Consider the following 19,004-nt stretch of genomic DNA (forward strand, 5'->3'; position numbering starts at 1 on the left):
CCACAGTATTCTTGCCAGCAAGTTAATGAAATATGGGCTGGATAAATGGACTATAAGGTGGATAGGAAGTTCGCTAGATTGTCGGGCTCAACGGGTAGTGATCAATGGCTCCATGTCTAGTTGGCAGCCGGTATCAAGTGGAGTGACCCAAGGGTCGGTCCTCGGGCCGGTTTTGTTCAATATCTTCATAAATGATCTGGGGGATGGTGTGGATTGCACCCTCAGCAAGTTTGCAGATGACACTAAACTTGGAGGAGAGGTAGATACGCTGGAGGGTAGGGATAGGATACAGAGGGACCTAGACAAATTAGAGGATTGGGCCAAAAGAAATCTGATGAGGTTCAACAAGGACAAGTGCAGAGTCCTGCACTTAGGACGGAAGAACCCCATGCACTGCTACAGACTAAGGACCGAATGGCTCGGTAGCAGTTCTGCAGAAAAGGACCTAGGGATTACAGTGGACAAGAAGCTGGATATGAGTCAACAGTGTGCCCTTGTTGCCAAGAAGGCCAATGGCATTTTGGGATGTATACGTAGGGGCATTGTCAGCAGATCGAAGGACGTGATCGTTCCCCTCTATTCGACATCGGTGAGGCCTCATCTGGAGTACTGTGTCCAGTTTTGGGCCCCACACTACAAGAAGGATGTGGAAAAATTGGAAGACGTCCAGCGGAAGGCAACAAAAATGATTTGGGGACTGGAACACATGACTTATGAGGATAGGCTGAGGGAACTGGGATTGTTTAGTCTACAGAAGAGAAGAATGAGGGGGGATTTGATAGCTGCTTTCAACTACCTGAAAGGGGGTTCCAAAGAGGATGGATCTAGACTGTTCTCAGTGGTAGCAGATGACAGAACAAGGAGTAATGGTCTCAAGTTGCAGTGGGGGAGGTTTAGGTTGGATATTAGGAAAAACTTTTTCACTAGGAGGGTGGTGAAACACTGGAATGCGTTACCTAGGGAGGTGGTGGAATCTCCTTCCTTAGATATTTTTAAGGTCAGGCTTAACAAAGCCCTGGCTGGGATGAGTTAGTTGGGGATTGGTCCTGCTTTGAGCAGGAGGTTGGACTAGATAACCTCCTGAGGTCCCTTCCAACCCTGATATTCTATGATTCTATGTATTCCTGTTGTCTAATAAATATCCTGCTTTGAAAAGGCTGTCCTGTGTCAATGCAAACATCTGCTGTTTGCATAGCTCCCAAATGGCTAAGTCTCCAACAGGTGTCCAAACGCCTTTGGACTTGCTGACGGGCATGGTGAGAAAGAGGTGCTGAAGTTAAGGAACCAGCCTTGGAGTAGTGGGGCTTTCTGTGGAAAAAGTGGAGGCACAGGACCTATCACTAAGAATATACTTCCAGAAAGACTGCAGAGAAGTCAAAAACTAACTGTTACGGCTGTGATTGATGCCTTAAAAGGGAACAGGCCCTGTCCATCTGTGGTCAGTTAAGTACCTTCTAATGGGGGGCATGTGTCATAAAATCAGATAGTTATTTAGAAAAGAAAGAGGAAAAAGTGCCAGCGTGGTGGGGAAAATAAGTAATCTTGGGATCAGTAAAGGAGTCTGCCTCTGGGGACAGCCTGGGGAGGCACCATTTGGGAAGGGGTGGGTGGATCTGCCATTTATTAATTTTGCTGGGGACTGTACTTAATACTGTCTCACGAAAAAGAGCCCAGGAAGAGCAGATTTAAAGAGGATCTGTGCATTATTGGTTTGGCTTGGGACTGTTCTTAAAGTGGTCTTAGAAAGAGGAGGCTGCAGAGGGCAAAAGTCCCAAGGGCCAAATAATTCTGGCTGGGCAGTTGGGGAACTGGAAATTTACACTTGTGCCAATAAACAAGCCCAGCCAGGGATCTGAGAAGGGGAAAAACTGAAGCAGAGCTGCTGCAATGGTGAAAACCCAACCACAAGGGGGTGCTACAGAGCATCTGCTGCTGTGATATTTAAAGTGGTGAACAGATCAGCAATACAATGAATGTACTACCAAATATACAGTAGGATGAAACTATAGTACAAGTTTCATATACACATGTGCAATTCCCACTGAAGTCAGAGGAAGTTGCCTAAGCTAGCCTTACACCTGTAACTTTCAGAGATTTTTCAGCCATCAACAGTTTGATTATTTACAGTGAAATCCATCATATTAAACACAATCTTTGGAAAACGGTCATAACACATGGAGCCAACCAAATCTGTCTCACTAGTAAACGATCCATTTCCAAAAGTAATACTTCACCATTAGCCATTGAAATATCAACTGAAGTGTTCTCCTTAGAAGAGAAAAACAAAACAAAGGAAGACAAAAAATCCCCCAAAATGGAAGAATGTGTTCCAAACTTAAATACTGCTGAAGAAATAGGCTATGATTAAGAAATGCTATTTTCAAAATAACTTTTTTGGGGGAAAGTAGTCCCAGGAGGTACATCTGCAGCACAAAGCACTAACGGCTGCATAAACAAGAGGAAGAGATGCAAAACTATATCCAATTACAATTTGTATGTATGATACAGTTTTATAGCTCCTTTAATCTAAGGCTCTCCCAGCACCGTCACAAACTGAGGTACAGCTATTAAGTGATTTGCTCAAGGTCACACTAATTGATAAAACTTTACATTGAACCCAGGCAATTCTGACTCCAAGTTCTCTGTTCCAAAAAGGAGACAACACTGCCTTCTCCAAGGCTAGTTACCTGCAAAAGCTAAAGGTGTTTTTTCCTCCACCTGCTTCTTGAAAATTTTTTTGATCTAAAACCAAAAGTGTTTGTTGTAATAGAGCCAATTAGGTGAATTAGGGATGTTTTATGTCTACTTCTAAAACATCTGGCGCTGGCCACCACCAGACACAGGAGGCTGGGCCAACGAATGGGGCAAAGACTGGGCTATTCCAATGCATCTCTTGGGAGCTATAAATTAATCTCTGTGGTCTAGCCACCACTAGTGACAAAGTGCCACATGAGGTGGGCATGGCTTACACATGTATCCTCCTAGACTCCTATAGTAAAAAAACAAACAATTCAAAAGCTCAAGGGATGTCTGGTTATTTTCAATTTACCAACGTTAGGAAACAAATTTGCCAAACGTTCACAAGGGCATTAAAAAAAATAACCCACCTGATTTCGGGTGGGGTGAGGTGTGCAAAGGGAAGGGAATGGTAGAGGAGAGGGAGACACAAGAAAAACATTTCTACTTTGCTCAAAGTGCCAAAAGGTAAAATAATGAACGTTCCCCAAATCTAGAAGTAGTTAGAGGAAAATTCACGTCATGTCCAAATGCTGTATTTTCCTTTCTAACTACAGGTTATTATCCTAAGCAATTCCAGCCTCACTGTCACAGGACTAAGCAGAACTATGCTGGGGAAAAAAAACTATCCTATAAAACATATTATCCTGTCCAATAAGTACCGAGGATTGAGCTGGGAACACTCACTTAGATCTTAGACATCAAAAATATTCAAATTTTGACAGAAACCAACAATCACCTATAGCAAGTTATAAATTTACATGCAAGCTGAAAGAACGTATCCTGGTTCTTACGCCAAGTCAACTTTCCCCATAAAACAGGAAACTATTTTTAAAATCCCATATGACAAGAATAAGAGTGGAAAAATTATCCACAAGACTGGAGTAAATTTTTTTCAGGTGTCAGTGCAGAATGTATCATGTTTTGTATAAACAAGAACTCACTGATAAAATAAGATCTGAGCTGGAAAAATTTGTAAATGGTGAATATTCTTGCCATTCTGTCAGTCCAGAGGAATTATAGATCAAACTAGTAATTGCAGCGCAATCATAATGAGAAAACTAATCTACCCCAGCAACATACAAAAATCATTGCTTTAAATAATTCCTCTGTGTGTATGCTTCAAAGATGATTCAACCATACCAATATCTAGATATGTATTTGTGGCACCACAACATTAAAATCAGTTGGATTCAGGTTTATAAATTTTAGCAATCATTTGGCTCTATTGCGGGGGATTGAAAGGATCCAGTTTTCCAAAGCCATTTCCATTTGATGGTTGTGTGTTTGCCCTTCATTTATGATCAGTAGGAATTCAAGAACAAGTTGAAAATAAAATGTTTGTTATTTTCAAATGTAGGAAAGAATATCACATTTAAGTACATCTCAGTTGTGGGTAAGAATGTTACAGCTTATGGGCATCTGGTTACTAAACAGACACAAGTATAAGCTCCCTAACTTGCTTGGCATTAAAGTGCATAATAGAATTTGTTCTGTTCTTACAGGGCTGAGATTTTGCTTTTATGCACATCTAATCTGGAAGATCACTGCTTTATTCTGGATGTAGTGCTTGTTAGGCTAGAACGATCAAGAAAAAGTCGCCCAAAACTATTCTTACAACAAGCATCCACTATTTTCCTTTAACTTCTCCAGCTAATATTTAGCTGAGAAAAATCCCTTTTCTGTCTCTACCTCTGTACGTTAGCTAAGCTAGCTGAATTGTCTGGGAGGAGGCCATATTGATAGCAATAAGATTAAAGTTCACAGAATTGACACCAGCATGTACAATGGACCACTGGCACCAGGAGTTCCAAGAGCAGGCTTAAGGAAGCTTAGCAGAGTTCTCTTTTGAGACTGGTGTCTACATACGTTGGCATCTACTACCAGCAACATAGATGGGCGAAGATTGTCTTTTCTGTGGAGACATCACAGGACTTTTCCTGATATTATCAGGATCCACACGGTAAACAGAAAGACTAGTACCAAATACCAACCAAACTGGTATGCCAGAAGAATATCCTTTTTCTGGAGGAGCAGTAGTAATATTTGTTCCTCACATTTACATAATTTTGCACTACTGAAAAGCAAAACCGGAAGCTTTGGGACCAACAGTATGACATCAGCCTGCCTTTGTAAGGCAAAGACTCTTCCATATGTAATGAGAACAGCAAAATGCTAGTTCGGCTGCCAGTCTCAAGTCTGAGGTTATTTTTAGTTATGCTGTTTCCAGGTCTAGCATTTCTTATAACACTTTAGTTCCAGAAGTATCATCATCATTAGAATAATTTCCTGAATCTCGAGTGCTCTGTTTAGAGGGTTTGTAGTCTTTAAAATCAGTTTGATTTGTTTCCTCTATAACAATACTCTCAATTATACAACAATTTTCTGTTGGCTCCTCTGAAGTTGACAGATACGGACTGTTGAAAGGTTGTCCACCAAGGCACTGCAGATAGGGGAGAATGGAAGGAGAGAGGAAAAACAAAATGATTAGTTATAAGCTTAAATATGGCTTTGGTTAATGCAGCTCTTTGCAGTCTTGTTCCCATTATATTCTGTAGTACAATGATGTCTCTACTTATGGTATGGAACCTTTTTTTTTTTAAAGGCATTAATAACTTACCCATAAAGGTTGTAAATACAGACAAGTATTACAAAATGTCTCTAGATATGTCCCTAAACTAGTATAAATGGTGGATTCTTGGTAACTTGAAGTCTTTAAATCATGATTTGAGAACTTCAGTAACTCAGCCAGAGGTTATGGGTCTATTAGAGGAGTGGGTGGGTGAGGTTCTGTGGCCTGCAAAGTGCAGGTCAAACTAGATGATCATGGTGGTTCCTTCTGGCCTTAAAGTCTATCAGTCTATATGGCCATAACTAATTTTTCTCATTTTTTTTTTACTGTGCTAATAAGTATTAACCACTTACACAGTGTGCTCAGCAAAATATAAAAGACAAAAGATCATACAGACTCTAGCCTTTTGGAGCAGGGAGCTACTACATCAACACCACAAGTACACACTTTGAGACCCAGAGACAGAACTTAGCGGATTTGGGGACAGGGAAGTGGTGGTAATAGGTAGGTTCATTTTTTGTTTTAAACTGATGTGGATTAGCATTTGCATGCTTTGCAAGGGGAGAAAAGGTTCTGAGGAAAAATTTGAAATAGAGAGACAGTGGGTGCTGGGGCACTTAGATAAGGGAAGGAGTTCCATCTAGTCTTATGCCCCTCGGTACTTTACAAATAGTGAACAGTTAACTCAACCCTAGACTAAAATATTTAAAATCCCTTCCTATGAAGGGGACACTTATAAATAAAGCATTACATGAACTGTGTTACCAGCCTACAATTGATGCAAACAGCTGAAATTTTGCCTTACAATTCAATTTACAGATAATTTGATAGTAGATATATTGTTTAAGTTACAACTTGACTGATACTAATAATGTTTGTAAAGCACTATGTACTGTACATGCTAAGGGCTCCACTGAGGCAGAAGTGCGCTGGGAACAAGATACACTGTCCAAGTGACATGCCACCTTGTCAACGGTATAACGTTCTCAGAGGCAACTGGGAGAGTACTGTGAAAGCTGATTCTTGCTACACTTTAGTATTTGAATGCTGTGAGCCATAATGTGTGCATCTTGTGAAGGTGCACGTGGAGGAAAAGGGCACTCTCAAGCAAACCTAAGTTTTATGTGAACAACAATACAACTTTAAAAAGTATTTTTCCATACAAACACTACCTGAATATGTACAGACTGAAGAGAGTTTATAGGAACTACCCCATGACGGTGGGAACTATTTTGAGGTAAAAGCGGAGCTTATGATTTGGAAGGAAGAAAAAAAGGCTTCCTTTTGTTCCATGACTACTTGCATACAGTCCTCAACGTAGTTACCCCTGAGCCTCACCTACTCCTGGTTTCAGTCACTGCAGCTTAAATGACCACAGGGTTATGGTTTGGGTGGGAGAAAGTGCCAGTGGCATCCCTCCCTTACAAGATATTTGTGCTCCATCATTTCTGATGTTACTAGAAGACAGTAAGGGGATGTAACCACATTCCTTTCATCATACCGTTCCACAACTGGACGGATGGGTGAAGTCAAAGAACTTCATCTCATCAACCCTGAAGGGGAAAATGAAAATTACTTACTTGTAACTGGAGTTTGAGATGGATTCTGCATATTCACACTCGTGGGATGCACTGACTGGTGCAACTTGGACAGTGGACTTTCTTGTGGCAGTGCCAGAGTGCTTGTGTGCCCCTCCTAAGCCTGCCATCAGCATTTGAGCATGTTCTGAGAGCGAGGCTATAAAAAGGGACACAGTCCCTTTATGGGGCAAGGCATTAATTAGGACTCCACAGAAGGAGGAAGGTGGGCAGGGAGTGAGAATACACAGAATCCATGTCAAAGAACTTTGGTTACAAGTAACCAACTTTTTTTGTTGTTGAGTTTCTGCTGAACATTCCCTCTCATGAGATTGTTAAATACTACTTGCCAAATTAAGGATGGAGGCACATGGTGTCCTAATTACATACAGATTGAAAACACTGCTCTGTCAAACTGAGCATCAGATCTAGATACCATATTTAAACTGAAATGTTTAATGAAAGTGAGACATGAACCCCAAATTGCAGCTTACATATTTCAAAAAGAGGAACATGCCTAACATGCCACACAGGTACCAACCACTCTAGTTGAGAGAGTTCTGAGACCAGCAGGAAGTGAGAGAGCAGAGATCTTAACTCTACTCTATATGCTCTCTAGCCCATCTAGACAAGGACTGTGCAGAAACAGCTCAGCCCCTAAAGTTTCCAGCACAGGAAATGAACCATTTGGGAAAGGCCTAAACTCCTTAGTTCTAGCCAGATAATAAAACTATGTCTGAACACTAATCTACACTCACCTTTATGAGCATAAGATCCAGGAAAGACAACCAGTATACTGATTACCATGAAAATCTGAAATTACTTTGGGATAAACTTGGGGTGAGGACTACGTATAACCTTGTCCTTATGAAAAAACAGTAGAAAGAGGATCTACCATCAAAACATGTAGTTCCATAATTCTTCTAGATAGACTAACTCCTATTATAAAGTTGTTTTTATGGAGAGAGAGGTTTGAAGGGTGCAGATAATTGTGTTAATACCAAGTTTAGATCCCATGGAGGAACTGGATTTCCTACTGGTAGATACTAGTTCAATAAACCCTGCAAAACCTTTTAACAGTTATATGAAAAAAAATAGTTATCATTAATAGGTAAATGAAAAATTGCTACTGCTCCCAAGTGGACTAAGTGAGGAAACAGACAGACCCATAGATTTTAAGTGTAGTAAAGATTCTAAAATATATTGAATAAGAATGGATACAGGATCAATATCCTAGTCAGTCAGCCATAAAACAAATTTTTCCATTTAAAATCATAACATTTCTCTGGTCTACTTTTCTAGAATTGATTAAAACATGTTGCACACCTACAGAACAAGCTACAAAAATTAAGCTCCTCATTGATCAACCACAGTGCAGTTAGGAGTGTTGGGTGGCAGAGGAGAAAAGAATAGGAGTTGGAGACTCAGAGGAACTCATGTGAAAGGAGCACTCCCCACGAACTTTCTTCATTCTCATCTACTCCACTTATTCTTTATGCATCAGCTACTAGAGGATGTAATGTCCCATAAAAAGTAGGTTTTTTTTAAAAGCAAAACCTGAAGCTTGGAAGAAAAACATTTGCACAAAGGCATTCCTTTATTTAAAAATAAAATTTGATACGGGCTTTTCCCTTCTTTGGGTCAGCTTGACAAGGCAGAAATCCTAAAACATTATTTTGTAATGACTTTCAATATGTTTTCCCCTTTTTTCCATACAAATTGAAATATCTGTTTATTACTGATTTCTCTAAATCTGTGATAATCACAAGAGATCAGACTAATTCACATACTTTATCATTAAACTCTTGGTATCTAATCCTGGCAAGTCTCCCTGACACTATGAAATACAGAGACACTATTCTTTAAAACAATGAATCAGATATATTATGTGATGACATTCTACTGTTCTTTGATCCTTGAATAGTTACATTCTTGGAAAGATAGTCAAAATCTTACCTCTATGTTTGAAGGAGGTTTGCATGATGGAAAGAACGCATATCTGATCCGTCTAGATATATAATATATACCAAAAATTAAAAATGATGCAAAACAGAAGAAGCCAATCATGGCTATTACAAAGGTTTTCAAAATAGTCCAAGGTGAAGTTTTATCTAAAAAATAAAAGAATAATCATTAATCTAAGTATTCATGAAGTGTCCTATCACCAAGATCTCTATATTTAAAGATTATATACAATGTAAAGACTACACCATAAAACTTTATATTTACAGTGTTTTACTTCTTGAAAGCATTACATGAATATGAATAAATCCTCACACCATCCCAATAGCTTAGAGCATTCTACTGAAACAAAGCAAAAAGGTTTTAGGCACCATATTTAGGTACATAGAAACTGCCATTTTGGATCAAAAATGAAGGTCCATCTAGTTCAGGTCCCTGTCTGACAGTGGCCAGTACAGATGCTCCAGAGTAAAATGTAAGAACCGCACAGTAGGCAGATGTGGGACAATCTGCCCCTCACATAGGTGTCTTCCTGATTACTAGTTGAGATTGCCCTAAACTTTGAAGCATGAAGTTTAATATCTCTTCCAAAATTTATCATTAACAACTCTGGATATTCTTGACATCCAATCCCTTTTGGAAACTTGTTAAATTCCTGGCTTCAGTGACTTCCTGTGGCAACAAACTCCACAATAATTTGGTTTAAGCATTAATGGGACAAACATATTTTAAGAAATTCACCTACTGAAGAAATACGAACACTTAAAAAAATTAAGTTTAGGCTCAGATGCAAAGGGGTAGTAGCAGTGTCTCGCAGCTCTAGGTATTCCCAGCAGCTTGTCACAAGACCATATTCTGCTGCCTTTAATCAGGATATTGTGTTCTCTATTTAAGGCTTCATCTTGTCATGTACCTCAATCAGCAAAGCACTGCAGTGTGTGCTTAACTTTAAGCAGGTATGTAGACCATTGAAATAATCAGGGCCAGAATTCTCAGCACCCGGCAGGATCAAGTGGATTTTCCACTGGCATCAGGTAGATTTGTGGAATAAGATACTAAGTGTTTTAACATGAGTAAGGCTGGCAGAATCCAGCTCTTAATTCCAAAGAATTGTAAGCAACAGAGAATAATCTCTTTTGAGGAACCTGGAATTTACTACAAGTGTTTCACCCATTCTACTCTGGAATATGATCATTTTCTTCCATCATCTTTTCTCCCTTTCATTAGCTGTCTGCATTCTGAATATACTTTCAAAAGCTACAGGCAATGCAGCCAGTACTTTCCACTTCCAGATAAGTGATGTAAAAACAAAATCCTACAGTCTGATGTATGGGGCATTATATGCAAGACCAATGAAACAATTTCTCTTTATTGAGAGTGTTGGATGGCATGCTTGGATCCTGACTACAGATGTAGGCTCCTTACTGTGGAGAAAAAAAAAAATCCAAAGAATAGTAAAATGGATAAGAATAAAAGGAATTAAATAGATTGCTTATAGAGGAAAAAAAAGGCCACATTTGGGGATTATAAGTGCCAGTATGTAATAGGCAATGTTCATATGGGTGATAGTTACTCTTAGACAATTTTAATATTTGAAAACATTTCTAGCCATAAGGTCAGTTAGAAATTCTACAATCGTCATCCCTTTATGTTCACATAGGACAAAAATAATCCCCTATGCTGGCCATCTGTACATGGATGGGATTTCACTCAGTGATGAACTATACACTTTGCTCCCTTCTTACCATACAGGATCTTTTAAACTCTCCAGGAATAGGTTGGATTAAGACACAATACAATAAACTTGAAAGTATCACCTACAGTATAATTAATACTTTTCTAACTTAATTTTGATTTGCATTTACTTTTATTTTCATGGAACATCCCAAGTAACTAGTGTAAGTTAAATCATGCTGATTTTTGATGTCACAATTCACAATAGTTACACTTCACATTTTACAGTATATGGAGAAATGTGTCTTTCCAGGGGTAATTGCATATTTTAGCTTAAGTCATTTTATTGTAGCCTAAATTATAAAAATTTCTGAACTGAGTTTCAATATATCCCAAACATATATTTAAACTTTTCATACCATCAAGCGTTTTAATACATGCCACATCACTAAAATGACCATCTTTTTTATATGCTGGTGAAAATGCTTGTACTTTCAAACAGTACAAAACCAAAGGTGTCAAGTCAGAGATTGTGAATAATAACCGTTCTTCTTCTTTGATTTTCTCCTGAAAGAAAAATAAGAAATGCAAGTTAAAAAAACAGTGCAGACTGATTCAACTATTAAAATTGTAGGCAATGCAATACTGAAAATATATTTTTTGTATAATTTTAATTATACTTTACTCTTTCAAATAAAAAAAGTTTCAATTTCAAAACTACATTTAGAAAGTAACTAACCAACCATTTTCACTATTTTGAAAAGGTGTTTGCAATAGTACACTTCAAAGTTTGTGCTGTACATACAGGAAACTTTCTGGTATGTTTAAGTGTTCTGATATCTTTTCATGTGTGCATTCTTATTGTAGTCTTGTAAAACAAAGTTAAAGAGTTTATTACACAAGTTTAAAAATGGAAAATCACATCAAAATGTCAACTAAAAATATGCAAATTCATAAATGCAGAGAAATTCAGCCTAATCTCAGTTCTGAATTAACTAGAAATGCCATACAAACTTCAGTGCTGAGAATTTAAAAAGAGAATATTTTTAGATCAACAGGAAAACAACTGAACTAGTGTTATGCCAGCTTTTTTGTCCCTTCTTGGAGTAACTGATATAAGAATTACTGTTTTTTGAACTGAGTGGCCATAAAACTGCCAATACAGAACTTCAGAAAGAAGTTACTTACTGAAGTAATTTTTTTCCCTAAAAGCCTGATACTGCACCAGTGAAGTCAACGGGAGCTTTATCAATGACTTCAATGTGCACAGGGTCAGGTCCTAAATAAACTGCTTCCAGAGAGCCATGCAGTCAACTTCTCAAAAATGATCCATCAGCAGCCATTCATGCAAGATTCCTAAAATGACTGTACAGAGGCAATATCATGAAGGATAGCTGCCATCAACAAGCCAATATTACCATCTCTTTGCCTACTTTATGATGTAAAATCTTGCTGGGATGTATACATTTTATGTGAGCTCTGCAACAAGAAAGTAAGATACAAGGCTCTTTGTGAAATTAAACTTTTTAAGGGGGAAGGTCTTAGTGTAACATTAAAAACACGTTACTTATTATACCTTTTTAATTAAAGAAGTTTGAAAAAGTTTTTCTACCTCAGTATCCGAAGAATTTTTCCAGTACAGAACGCGGTAAGATAAGTCATAAAATCCACTCATGGACTTATTTTCAGACTCTCCTGGAGGAGTGAGCTGGATACGAAGCGAATCCTCACTAGAGCTTACTGTTATGCCTGGAGGGCCAATTTCATCTTAAAACAATTTCACACACACAAAAAAGTTAAAAATCTGTTAGCTAAAACATGTAAATAAAAAATGTTATGGCTGTGATTAAACCCGTAACAGCAAAGGTTTTCAGATTTATGGCTAGATATCTGGCTTTTACTAGTACATTTACAAAAACAAACAGGGGGAGATGGGAAAGCAGGCACAATGATGTAAACGTTTAACCCTAATGTTTCAGCATTAATATTGTATTTGTTGTTTTTGAACTTTCAGTCACACTGTGAATGATATTTGAAGTGTGATATATATCAGTCAAAGTACAGCTATTGAAATTTTAAAACATGCATTGCAATATCTACTTGATAGTTTAATTTAATAGGGAGAGCTAATGAAAACATGGAAATATTTTTATTTATACTAGCAGGATAAAAACATGTAAGAGTCCCCAGATGGCACTGTTAGTCTTAATTATTTTTTCCTTAGTGTGCAAACACTATCCATTCTTTGAAGGACTGCTGTATTATTGTTAATTTTTGAGAAAAAGTATGTAGGCTGTTGGGGGATCTGTTGCAAACAGCAGGGGAGTTTGCACGGTCTTATTTCCTCTGTCTGAAGTCAATTCTTGGGGCAGAGCTTCTTCCTGAGAACCAGACACTAATCTATAGACTGCGATTTCTGAAAAGGGACTACATGCATGCTATTTGTGATCACCTGTGTTCAAAGATTGGTGTGTATAGCATAAAAACAAACAAGTTGAACTAATATACCCAGACTCCATACCACCACCAATTTCTTCTCCAATGGAAAGCCCAAATGCAAGGCCCTCACATCTACACCCAGCAACAATTACAAGAACTATGACAGTCTTTGTGCTTCTTAAACTGATCAACTGGATCAGGAAGCAGTTCCTCTTTTACGCCCAGAGGTATAAGCCAGGTGAGAAGCATTATTGATTTTCAGCCTTCAGTAAAAGGATAAGAAAAGCAGTGGTCTCCAACGTTTTTATGCCCAAAATCACTTTTTGAATCTAAGGGCAACTTAGGATCTAGCCCGCCCCTTCCCCAAGGCCCCGCCCTATCCCCAAAGCCCTCCCCACTCCCCCCTCCATTGCTCCCTCTCCCCCACGCTCGCTTTCACTGGGCTGGGGCAAGGGGTTGGGGTGCAAGAGGGGGTTTGGGGTGCTGGCTGTGGGAGGGGGCTCAGAGTGGGGCTTGGGGTGTAGGAAGGGACTCGGGGTTCAGGCTCTGGGAGGGGGTTTGGCGTGCGGCCTCCCACCGGGCAGCACTTACCTCTGGCAACTCCCGGTTGGTGGAGGCTGCCTATCCTGGTCGCACACCGCTCCCAGAAGGGGCCAACGCTCCCCTGCAGCCACTGGGGAGGGTGGGGGGGTGGGACGTGGCTCTGTATGCTGCCACTCTCTGAAAGCATCGCCCCGCACAGCTCTCCCAGCCAATGGGAGTGGCAGGGGTGGTGCCTGCAGGCAGGAGCAGCATGCAGAAGTAGACCTCTGCTCCCCGCCCCTAGGGCTGCAGGTCTGCGCTGGCCGCTTCCAGGAGCGGCTTGGGGCAGGAGTAGGCAAGGAGTCTGCCTTAGTGGCAACCACATTGCACTGCTGGAGATAGCAATCAACCAGTTGGTGACCACTGTTATAAGGTAATGTTTTCTCAGCCTTTCAGGTTGAAACTCCTTAACTCGAAGTAAAAAACACTTACTTTTATAGTAAATGTAAAGGTGTTGAAAAAAATTAATGATAAAGCTGATAAGCCTATATTATTTGTTTGTGCATTGAAAGGCTGACAAAATAGAGGACACTGAAAAGTAAGGTGTACAAGGAGTGCCAGAGCAAGATTTTCTTTTTTTTAGATCAGCAGTTTTCAAACTGTGGGTTGGGACCCCAAAGTGGGTCATGACCCCATTTTAATGGGGTCACCAAAGCCTGAGACCAACCACCTAGGGCTGAAGCCCTGGGACTTTGGCCCCCCACACCCAGGGCAGTGGAGCTTGGACTTTAGCCCCACTGCCTGAGGCAGTGGGGCATAGGCAGGCTCAGGCTTCAGTCCCACCTCCTGGGGTCATGTAGTAATTTTTGTTGTCAGAAGAGGGTCGCGGTGCAATGAAGTTTGAGAACCCCTGTTTTACATTGTAGTAAAGTTTCAGTGCCTTGCAACCCTCTCCCCAGTTGTCTTTCATAACTTTCCTGGGAGTTGCAAACCACTAGTTAGAAATAAAATTTTTATTAAAGCTAATGTTAAAAAAATTATATAATACATAGGCTGAGAACAGAGAGTGTCTGTACATGTAGGTAGTGTACTCAGATTATCCACAAATACGAAGTTGGTTTTTAAAGTAATAAGACACATATAGTGCATAACCAACAATAACCCAAATTTAAGTGAATGAATTTAAGAATACAGTTTAGATATTTAGCATCCATGCATTCGGGTACATTACTCATGAAAAACGTTATACAGAGAGAGTTGGTGGTAGAAAGCAAAATATATCAATGAGTGAAGACTGTCCCTCAGTAATTGACAATTTAGGATAGGTTGTCCATTTAGAAAAATACCCAGTCCACCAGGAAAGTATTTGAGTTACTTTCCCGACTGCACCTACTTTAGAGCATAAACTAGCATACAAATGAGGACCAGATCTGTAAGGAATCCCTTCTCCACATTTACAGCAGTCCACAATTGACTGGTTTTCTAGTTTCCCCCTTCTCTGACACATCAGGAACTGGCCCTGCGTTCAAGGCAAGTGCTGGATTAGGGGGACTCCTGCTATGATCCGGTATGCTAAGATTTACCTAAGAAAATGATTAATGTAATATAGTTAATGAATGAGGAAAGTTAAAGTATGCAAAAAGTGCACAAGATGCTGTGCATCTCAATTTTAGTAAGTAATTTGCTATTTTCAAGCCAGGAGTGAAATCCTGGCTCCACTGAAATCAATGGAAAAAACTCCCACTGGCTTCAGTGGTGCCAGTATTTCACCCCCAGTGCTTCTACAGGGGAACTATAAAAATGAGAAAGATTAAAAATGAAAATGAATACACTGAATGCAGATACTAACGGTGTATAAACCAACTGAGAAATGAAGAATGGTGAAGAAAATATATCCACTTACTTACTACACAAGGATCCACTTTTATTTCATTAGACCAACGTGATTTATTATATCCATTCATAGCCTGTACACGGAGAAAGTAAATTCCACTAGCTTCTACGTCAGATGAGAAGTCACACTGTGTAGTAGTGATGTTTTCGCATCCAGAAATAGTGTTCCATTTATTTGAATAGTCTTCAGGAAGACTCTTTAAATATCCACTAGAAAAAATGACATTTTGTGGTCAATATGGACTCCCTACTCTAATCAAACTAACAATATTTTTCATTTAAATTTACAATTGAATGAATATGTCCATTTCTGTTCACTGTTTCTAAGCAAACATATGTAATGAATGTGTAAATTTATGTCAAAGACTTCTTCAAAGTCCAAAGCTATATCATGCAGTTCTGTGTCAACTACTTTGCTGACATGCTCAAAGAATTCCATCAGAACTCCATCTTTTTTATTGAATGTTCATTCTTAATTATAATGAAGAGTGGGGAAAATATATTAAATGCAACTTATTTCAATGAAAATCTGAACAGATCAGGACATTTAAATTTAGATGAGGACAGCAACATTTGTGCACTCACTGCACATACACCACATATACCAAGTTACACATTTGCAGACTAACCATTAATAGTGTTTGAAAATACCAGAGTATGCGTAATGTTAAAATTTCTCTGAGGACTTTAATATTTGCATTTTCTGACTTTAACATGTTTAAGTTCTCAACTTCAACTCACCAATTTCCTTGGTGTTAAGACAGATTAGGAAATGTGAGTGTTCATCTTATAGAAATAGTATCTGGTACACATTTAGAAGCCTAGCCTAGAGGTGTTCAAAACTTCGGAGAGAAACTGAGTGCTGAGAACTTCTATGATCAAACTTTGGTATTATTCTTGTAAGCACACCACATGGGTGACTGGATGAAGTACCCAGTACTTCAATGAGTACATCAAGATACTTTTCTGAATATCATACTTGAGTTTCTAGGAATATTTAGCTTCAGAGGCCTAATTGAGGGCAATTTAGAACCGTCAAGTTTAAAGTCTACTTAAGCAGCAAAGCTTTAAAAACTATTTAAATTACCTGAGATATTGTACTGTAAAGCTCACATTTTGATCATATTGATTATCCCAGGATAGAAGAAACTTCATGTTCAAAGCATGAACTTCCACATTCACTGGATAAGGTAGCACATTCCATGCTAAAATGCAAAGAAAACAAAACTCACCATCGTTGTCATCAAGAAGTCCTAAGTCATGTATACTTATTTTCCCCACAGTAAGAAAATCTGTACAGTATATTTTAAATAACTGTTTGAATAGAACTTTAAAATATTCTTTGATTTGCCATCATAGCACACAGCTGATTAAGTCATAGGGGTATGTAGCTCTCAGAGGGTTCTGTAGGAAAGCATCAGTTTTTAGATCAGAGAAAATTAGGCAGCCCAAAAATGTTAGCATAGGGATATATGCTGAGAAGTCAGTATCAGTGAGAATCTGGCTGGAATAATGTACATTAATACAAATTTACAAATTATATATTCTGGAAGATCTGCAAATAAAGAACGCTATGATGCAACTGATGATGTTCTCGTCACAGCATTATCTCAAATCTTGGGGATTTTACACAGTGCAAAACTTAGCTACACGAAAGTAAAGAATCTGGAACAATAGACTATTCATTTTAAGCAAAACATAAATTGAAACTGAGGTTAGCAATAAATATAGTCTATATTACCATATAAGTAGTTTTGGATTCCAATTCCTTGGTTGCCTTCTGTGACAACCCAAAGTAATATCATACTTTGAACATAAAATCATAAATTCCATTTTCAATTATTGGAACAGAGTAAGAAATCCCATACCAACCCAATAATAAAAGACAGCATAGTTAGTGGACTTTTTCTAAAGATGTCACAAATTAACCAGGATAGAACTTGGTCTGTACCTGGATGGGATACCAGCAAGGAAAATCTTGGTGCTACATGGAACTTTGTTGGTGATGGATTTTTTTTTTTTTGAGGGACAGTTTTGAACCAATATTCAAACAGTGATATGAGGAGGCAGGGCACTCTGGTGGAGGTACATAAAATCAAGTCCTGACCCTTGTGGTCATTAAAGGTCCCATGGCACTTTTTTGAATGATGCTATTTATTGGTTTTGAAGAAGTCTACTATATGTACAACACAGTAATGCTGATAATTTAACCAAAGTTTACAAGCTAAAAAACATAAGCCATATACAGTTGAACATTACCATGGCATTTTCTGCAAGAAGAGGGACGTTAACCCTATTCAAATTCCAAATTAGATAACTGCTTTAGAAATTCTTCTTGTGAAGACATCTCACTAAATAAATATTATTTCCTGGTCTCCTCTCTCTTACCAGAAAGAAAGCAGCATTTATCAATATAGGTTACTTTTATTTGTTCAGTAAGCCCTAACTCAGATCTACCACATTTCCTGCAAGTTCCACTGAACTAGGGCATTGGCACTAAGAGGATAATTCTTTTTTTAAACTCATACTTGTTTCTGCTTTGAGATAGCAGATTTAGTTACTGTTCTACTCCTGCTTTAACTGTTTATTTTTGTAATGCAATGAAAAAAAATTTATTTGGGTTTCATCAATTACTTGAAACTTTTAAAATAAGTGTTTCAGGGATAAACCAGCTCTGGCTACTGGAAAAAAGGAGGAAACCTTCCCTGGGGAAAGTTATCCCATAACTGTCTCCAAAAGGATTTCTTCTACCTCTCCTGAATCATCTGGGACCAACCACTCTCTGACTGGATTCTGGACCAGGTGGGCCACTTGTGTAAATTAGTACTGAAATTCCTATGTTCCTACATACACAACATGAAGAGTGCAAAATCCTTCCAATGTCTATTTTAAAAAAATAAGTCACTTGGACAGAGGATAAATGCACTTTGCAAGACAACTCATGAGCTGCAAGCAAATGCCCCAAAAAGTGATTGAGAGTGTTTCAGAACAAAAAAAATCAGGGTTTGCACAAAAATGGCGTGTTAACTTGGCAAAATCATTCATTTCAACTAAACGGATTCAGTTTTTCCACATATGCACAACAATATCTTACAGGAATTGAACTAAGTTTTATCCTAAACCAAACTCACAAATACAGGAATATTTGTTTTTGCATCTAGGACCACAACAGAATCACGATAATCTAAATGTAATGGTGAACACTGAATATGTTCGGGTAACTGAAAATTCCTTTCACTACCAGTATCTACTCAGGTTTTTGAAAGACATTAAGCTGTCCATAAAGGGACTTTGGATAACTGATGTTCAGATTATCAAAGTTACATGGAAATCAGTTGAAATGTTGGTAATTTTGCACAGTTCTACTACTTTGGAGCAAAGGATTTTGAAACCTGTCAAGCTAGTTGTAGGATTTGATTACTAGAGAGTTTAAAGGATTTTTATTCATTACCTTGATCTGTAGTTTTAATGCAGTACACTGGACTGAAGGAACCTACTTTTCTTTCAGAAGTTATGCGTGCTTGAACCTTCAGACAGTAAGTAGTCTCTGGTTTTAGATCATAAATTGTTTCTCTGCGATTAATAGTTTTGCTTTTTGGCTGCAATACATAAACAGTTGTAAACAACAT

The 19,004-nt window shown here is 38.5% G+C and overlaps 1 protein-coding gene across 5 annotated transcripts in view; it reads right to left on the reverse strand.

The window, feature by feature from the left end:
- Nucleotides 1-948: 948 nt before the first annotated feature.
- IFNAR1 (interferon alpha and beta receptor subunit 1) overlaps nucleotides 949-19,004 on the reverse strand; it is a 42,568-nt gene continuing 24,512 nt past the window's right edge. For 3 of the 5 annotated variants that reach the window (XM_073361946.2, XM_073361936.2, XM_073361929.2), the window contains exons 4-10: nucleotides 18,827-18,974; nucleotides 16,463-16,580; nucleotides 15,386-15,585; nucleotides 12,134-12,288; nucleotides 10,941-11,088; nucleotides 8,842-8,996; nucleotides 949-5,179 (exon numbers count right to left, since the gene is read on the reverse strand). In XM_073361946.2, the coding sequence (XP_073218047.1) occupies nucleotides 4,979-5,179; nucleotides 8,842-8,996; nucleotides 10,941-11,088; nucleotides 12,134-12,288; nucleotides 15,386-15,585; nucleotides 16,463-16,580; nucleotides 18,827-18,974 (1,125 nt within the window). In that variant the 3' untranslated portion in view covers nucleotides 949-4,978. The remainder of the gene's footprint in view (nucleotides 5,180-8,841; nucleotides 8,997-10,940; nucleotides 11,089-12,133; nucleotides 12,289-15,385; nucleotides 15,586-16,462; nucleotides 16,581-18,826; nucleotides 18,975-19,004) is intronic. The other 2 variants (XM_073361919.2, XM_073361909.2) reach the window with 2 other exon arrangements.

This window comes from Lepidochelys kempii, chromosome 1, assembly GCF_965140285.1.
Source record: "Lepidochelys kempii isolate rLepKem1 chromosome 1, rLepKem1.hap1, whole genome shotgun sequence".
Classification (NCBI taxonomy): Eukaryota; Metazoa; Chordata; order Testudines; family Cheloniidae; genus Lepidochelys; species Lepidochelys kempii.